Source organism: Poecilia formosa, unplaced genomic scaffold (assembly GCF_000485575.1).
Source record: "Poecilia formosa unplaced genomic scaffold, Poecilia_formosa-5.1.2 Scaffold396, whole genome shotgun sequence".
Lineage (NCBI taxonomy): Eukaryota > Metazoa > Chordata > Actinopteri > Cyprinodontiformes > Poeciliidae > Poecilia > Poecilia formosa.
Genome location: NW_006800335.1, coordinates 183,147 through 189,587, shown reverse-complemented (window position 1 = coordinate 189,587; position 6,441 = coordinate 183,147). Strand labels below are relative to the sequence as shown.

General features: G+C 38.7%; 2 protein-coding genes across 8 annotated transcripts in view; one reads left to right on the top strand and one right to left on the bottom strand.

Annotated features, from left to right (window-relative positions):
- nudt13 (nudix (nucleoside diphosphate linked moiety X)-type motif 13) overlaps positions 1-6,441 on the bottom strand; it is a 30,662-nt gene that overhangs the window by 15,117 nt on the left and 9,104 nt on the right. The window lies entirely within an intron of this gene.
- The window catches only part of rpp30 (ribonuclease P/MRP 30 subunit), a 10,713-nt gene continuing 5,582 nt past the window's right edge, over positions 1,311-6,441 (top strand). The window contains exons 1-7 of one of the 7 annotated variants that reach the window (XM_016662940.1): positions 1,324-1,562; positions 2,462-2,520; positions 2,606-2,728; positions 2,834-2,905; positions 4,052-4,141; positions 4,215-4,331; positions 4,416-4,445. In XM_016662940.1, coding sequence (XP_016518426.1) covers positions 1,481-1,562; positions 2,462-2,520; positions 2,606-2,728; positions 2,834-2,905; positions 4,052-4,141; positions 4,215-4,331; positions 4,416-4,445 — 573 coding nt within the window. In that variant the 5' untranslated portion in view covers positions 1,324-1,480. Of the gene's footprint in view, positions 1,563-2,461; positions 2,521-2,605; positions 2,729-2,833; positions 2,906-4,051; positions 4,142-4,214; positions 4,332-4,415; positions 4,446-6,441 lie in introns of all 7 variants that reach the window. The other 6 variants (XM_016662941.1, XM_016662942.1, XM_016662944.1 and 3 more) reach the window with 6 other exon arrangements.

Sequence of the window (6,441 nt, the reverse complement as noted above, 5' to 3'; positions counted from 1 at the left end):
AACCACCTTCATGTCCTCTTTCACTCCATCCATAAATCTCCTCTTTGGTCTTCCTCTAGGTCTCTTTCCTGGCAGGTCCATCCTCAGCATCCTTCTACCGATTTATTCAGTGTCTCTCCTCTGTACATGTCCAAACCATCTCAGTCTGGCTTCTCGGACTTTATCTCCTACACATTTGACATGAGCTTTTCTTCTGATGTATTCATTTCTGATCTTATCCGTCCTTGTCACTCACAAAGAGAACCTCAACATCTTCATCTCTGCTACCTCTAGCTCTGCCTCCTGCCTCTTCGTCATTGCCACTGTCTCTAAACCGAACAGCATTGCTGATCTCAGTACTGTCTTGTATACCTCTTTCCCTTCATTCTTGCTGATACTCTTTTATCACACATCACACCTGACACTTTTCTCCACCCGGTCCACCCTGCTTGGACACGTTCCTTCACTTCTTTTCCACATTCGCCGTTGTTCTGGACAGTGGACCATAAGTACTTAAAATCTTTAACTTTCGTTATTTCTGTTCCAACTTCATGTCTCCACTTGGGTGTCTCTTGTTAATAATACAATTATTGAATATAATTATTGAAATGAAAATTTTCCTAAAATGGAATGTACCTCATCTATCCAGTCCAGTAGAATCATTTCACACTTATTTTGACTCAATAGGTCACATGACCTAGAAGCTATTGAAGAAAAATACTAAATTGTGACAACAAAAGCTAAAAAATATAAAAATGGATTGAGGTTGAGTGTGCTTCATCTATACAGTCTAGTAGAACAATTTGACACTAATTTTGAGTTAATGGAGTATACGATTTGAAAGCTATTGAAGAAAACATTGTTTAATATTAAAATTATTTAAAGTATTGAATATTACTTAAAATGTTAATTAAGGATAGTGTGTCTCATGTAATAGTATGAATTACCACTTTTTTGTGTCAGTTGGTCACAAAGCAAGACATTTATTTACATTTGTTTGGTTCGGAAATTGACGATCCCCATTCATTCAGCCTAGTGTTAGTTCACACACACATACATTTTCGACCTATTATTCAGAATACTATGTCTGTATGCTTTGTGCGTATGGGTGTGTGTGATATTTTAGTAGTGTATATATGCAATCTTAGTCTTTTGTGTGTGTGAGAGAAAGTAAAATTGTATGCATGTGTAATATTTTAATAGTGTATATGTGCAATTCTAGTGTTTTTGCATGTGTGTATGAGTCTTTAGTAGTGTGTGTGAGACAAAACATAGTTTTTGTCCTAAGCTGCCCCTCAAAATAGAACTTATACAAACACACTCTCAATCTTCCACTCAGACCCTCTTCTCACACTAAGAAGAAATTTTCGTGTATCATCACCAGTTGGTGGCAGTAATGCACATCATGATTGTTTGCCAAACCTACAAGAACGTCAAAGAAGATTCCCGCTCCCAGCAGTCAGTTCGTTTCCATGCGTAGTAGCCACCTCGCTGCAGCAGAATGTCGGTGTTCATGGATCTGAATGTGCTGTTTTCTGCAGACAGGAGCCGCCTGCAGAGCCTAGTAGAGACAGCCGCTCACTGTGAGTCCACTTCCAGTTTCCCTGACTCGCGTCTGGTCTGTGAATCCATCCCATTCGGTCTGTTATAGTTCAGAATAACAACAGGGGTATCACAAGTTCATTTGATGGCTACACCTGGATACGCGGTCAAGCCAGCCGACGTGGGTTCAATTCGGGTGCTTTAGCTTCCACAGGGGTGTGTGCATGTTGATTGTTATGTACGTCTCAGAAATTAAAATACGACCCACCACAGCCCGTGTCGTATTACTCTCATGGGATGGGATGGGTGGGAAGACCGCTGTAGTGATAGACATTGTTTGACGGCAGTGTTTTTTTTTTAAAGTCATTCATAGAGAAATTGTTCATAGACGTGGTTAGAGTACCCCAAAATTGTACTCGAATCACAATAGTATACGTTCAACAAATGTTTTCTTTAGAAATAGAAAGGAACTTAAGTAATATATTACTTAAGCTTTAATTAAGCAAATGTAAAATAAAATAAAAGGTCTATTCAAGTACTGACATACTGATTATAACATCTGATTTAATAGTTTACATTTAAGTCATCAGTTAGCCAAAAATAGAAAATTCTGGTATTTTAAAGAGTATTACCAAAATATTTATACAAATAAGGAGTTAGGTTTGGAGGCTGGATCAAGACCAAATTTACCACGGGGCCCAGGGCGATCAGTGTTTTTTCATGACGTTGCTTTAAAAAAGAACGAAACACAAAAAAACAGAGCAATATTTCATCATTTGGTATTTTAAATACCAAATGATGAAATATTGCTCTGTTTTTTATATATTAAGTGGTATTATATAAAGATTAACATTGGTAAAATTAATGAGATATTTTAACCATTAATTAAGCCACTTTAGGTTTACTGTTTTTAATTAAAGCATGTTTGTTCTTTCTTCAGTGGGATTCTCCACTGTCGCCATCAACTATGTATTTGAACCCACAACCAAGAAGAAACAGGTGCGGTTGGCTGCTGTGTTTTCTGACACATCCAGTACTCCTGTCAGTCATTGCTCAGTAAAGTCTGTTTGTTTTCCCTCTGTAGGAAGTTCCATCACCAGTGCCGATCAGTGAGCTTATTGGTCATCTGCCTGTGGTACAGGGTCGCTCTCGTCCAATCAAAGTGCTGAATAGACTAACAGTGGTGATGTCAGAGGCCAGTCACTTTGTGAGTTTTCCATTAGAGAATGTTGATCAGAGTACCAGATGAAAGTTTTTATTTATTTATTTTTTATAAAGTTGTGATGTGTGTTTGTGTGTTTTGCTCTCCTAGAGGCCAAATGCTACAGAGTATCGCGCCTTTGACCTCCTGGCCATCCAGCCAACTACCGAGAAGCTCTTCCATGTGAGATTTACTGACCTTTTGTTTAATCTGAGTTGAAGCAGAATGATTCTTCACCATTTTTTTAAACTCAGTGTTAAAGAAACAAAGTTTTCAGTGTTGGCCAAAAGACAGCATACAGTTCATCATGTGGGAATTATGGCTGCTCCATTTGAGAAAAACAAGTAATAGTGAAGCATGATATATCGGCATTCACAACAGACTACACTGCTATTTTTCTCTGCTGACCTCCATTTCACAGGAATGGGAAGCTGAGAAAAAATGTCAGAATGAGGGTTAGGTTGAAGGAGGAGACCAAGATTCAGCCTTGTTCTTGGTGCTTAGCTGTTAGTTCAATTACACCAAGCAGGAAGTCTGCAGGAGGAGAGGCAGGACAGGGTCTCTTTTGCATTATTGACCTCCTTTGCAGGCTCACATTAACGATTATACTTTTCAGAAACTTTTGTTGCTGATGCAGCGTCAGAAGGCTCAGAATTCTTTTGATCTTAGGTTACGTTCACACTGCAGGCCTTATTCGTCAATTCGGATTTTTTTTAATGTGGTTGTTCTTATTTCCAAATAGATGCAACTTATATGCGGATGCATAGTAGAGAGCATAGTAACGTCAAACGTAGAGCACATGTTCAGTGCTGGTGGAAGTAAACATGGAGGGAAATTGTGGAGCATATGTTGTGGTTTAAAAGTAGTTGTCCAACTGGAGCCAGCACATTAACAAATTAATCCTCATTATTGTCCGCCATGATGGTTGTTTTCTTCCTGCTTGTGTGTGTTGGTGATGTTGTCGAGTATCACTGACTTACAGTCTGAGTGAAAGCGGCCAGGTCACATTTGAAAAGTTGAGATACATATTGGATTTAAAACCACATATATAAGTGGCCTGGGTTGCATTGCTAAAAATTCGATCTGTGTTGATCAGACTGTCATGAAAAAAATTCTGATACAGGTTGCGTAATATAAAAAAAATCAGATTTTTTTCATTTTAGGCTGCAGTGTAAAACTGCCTTAGAGTCTTTAGGAAGTGTCTCTGCTTTCTCCCTCAGGGCCACCATCTGTCTGAAAGTATCAATCCTGAAAAACTTCCCTCTGAGCTAAGGGCACTCTAATAGTTTTAACGGAGTAATGCATAGTAACACTGTGTGTTTGTGACAGACCACCTGCATGCTGTGTGACGTTGACATCATTTGCATCTCGGTGACAGAGAAACTTCCCTTCTTCTTCAAGAGAGCGCCCATAAACGGGGTGACCACCTCATTGCAAGTTTCCTGGCTTGCTTCCTTGTTTGTGAGTGTTTACTGCATTTCTCATTCTGTAGGCCATTGACAGAGGAGTGGTGTTTGAGGTGTCATATGCCTCAGCACTCAGGGACTCCACCATGAGGCGCTACACTATTGCCAACGCTGTTTGTTTGATGGAAAGCTGCAAAGGAAAGGTTGGTGTTTTTGCATATGATTCTGTGAGCTGCAACATGATGTGACTTTCAGGTCTGAAATTTTGAAAGCCGTTTGTCTTTCAGAATGTCATCGTCTCAAGTGCAGCTGAGAAGGTCAGTGATCAATAATGTGTGGATTAGGGATGCTCCGAACAGGTTTTCTGCTGCCGATACCGATCATTGCCGATCACCTGGATTGACTGTTAATTTTTTGCTGTAGGTATTAATGCTACTATGTGATTTGACAAAATAAAAAAATGATCTGGCAATAAATTCACCTAATTTAGGCATAAAACATGCTAAATACTTGCAGGCACAACACAGCAGCTTTTCAGTCAAAAGGACAACTGAAAAACCTGCAATCAGTAAAATAATATTTCATAGTAAGGCTTTCGGTACCATAAATTATACATGAGTCAAATAAATGTGCCTATATCAAGTAATGTCAAGTAAAAAAGGAAACAGTCATTCAAAGTCAAACACAGGCTGCATCAAAATAAACAATCAGAATCAGAAGAATTTATTGTCGTCACAAAGACAACGAAATTGCAGTTTCAGTTACAACCATCCATCACGCAAGAACACGAGGGTGGGGGGGGAATGGGATTGGGGGATAGTTGGCTGAGGCCTTGCAGCCCGACTGGCCACATCTCGGTGACAGAGAAACTTCCCTTCTTCTTCAAGAGAGCGCCCATAAACGGGGTGACCGCCTCAGGAGGAAATAGAAAAAAATAAGAGAAAACATCAGGTAAGGAAGCTATAGCTAGCCAAGCTATCAAGCTAGCAGAAACAACCAATCAGAACCAGCAATAATCAGCTGATTATTGCTGGTTCTGATTGGTTGTTTCTGACCAAGCGGAGTAATTCTGCAGAACACAGTAGGAGGCAGAGGAGATCGATGTAGCCAAACTGTCAAGTGCTTGTCTTTTAAATATCACATTAGATTCGTTGTGTTGATGCATTTTGACGTGCTTCACCCCAAAGGTAATTTTCCACCGCAACACGCAAACTTCCCCGTTCTCTCTCACAATGGCATAAATCCCATCTCATTATTGGGAGGGACCATAAACAGGGACATTTTTTAAGAGCAATTTTTTGGGGGGGGTCGACAAAGTTACAGTAAAATGTGGTTTATTTTTTTGTGTGTAAGGTAAGGTAAGGTAATTTTATTTATGTAACACATTTTCAGCAACACGGCAATTCAAAGTGCTTTTCATGAGTTAAACGGAAATACAAACAAAATAACAAACCAAAGGAAAGAGAAAAGAAAACTAATCTAATGTTCTAAAGTATGTAAACTAAGTTCTCCTGTTCAGGGTTGCTAAGTATCTAATTCCATTTCTAAATAGTGAGTACTCTACGGTTTCTGATAAAATAAGCTAAAGAGTGACTGATCTAATTCCTTTTCTGGGTTAAAGTGAGTACTCCACAATTATAAGTTTGTTCTAAATCCTTTTTTGGGTTAAAACTAAGCAGTGACTGTTCCTGTTAAGTCACTGGAACAGTGTGTGTGTGTTCAAGCTGCACCATCAGAAATGACTAGTAAGTAGCAATGAATAACAAAAGTGTTTTTCTCAGTGAACCCATTGAGACCCGTAAAAGTCAAACTAAGATTCAAATATTGCTTAGATATGAGTTTGGTTCAGTGTCACAGATTTAATCTCTGCTACACCTTTACAAAAACTTAAGGCTCTGACTAAAAACAAGTTTTAATAAGTAACTCCACTGAATAAAATTCCGCATAAATATTGATTTATTGCAGTGGTTCTACAATACAAGTCGTGTTATTTAAATTATAACTTAAGTTGCTTTAAACTTTTATTTTTTCTTTGGGGCGGGGGGTGTCCATGTTAAAACCTATAAACATGTAGGAATTAAATATTTGGGAAGTATCATAACTTAAACATAAAGGTCAGCACCAGAGTTTTCTAGAAAAATATTCAGATTTTATTTTGTGGTTTTAAAGGCTCTACGTTGAAGATGGTAAGAAACAAAGGCATAGTTGATTTTTTTTTTTTTTTACTGTCAGCTGCAGTAGCCGCTCTGCTCTCGACTCCCATACTGAGTTGTCAGCTAGTGGTAACGCTCAGCCGCTCCAGTTTCAAACTCT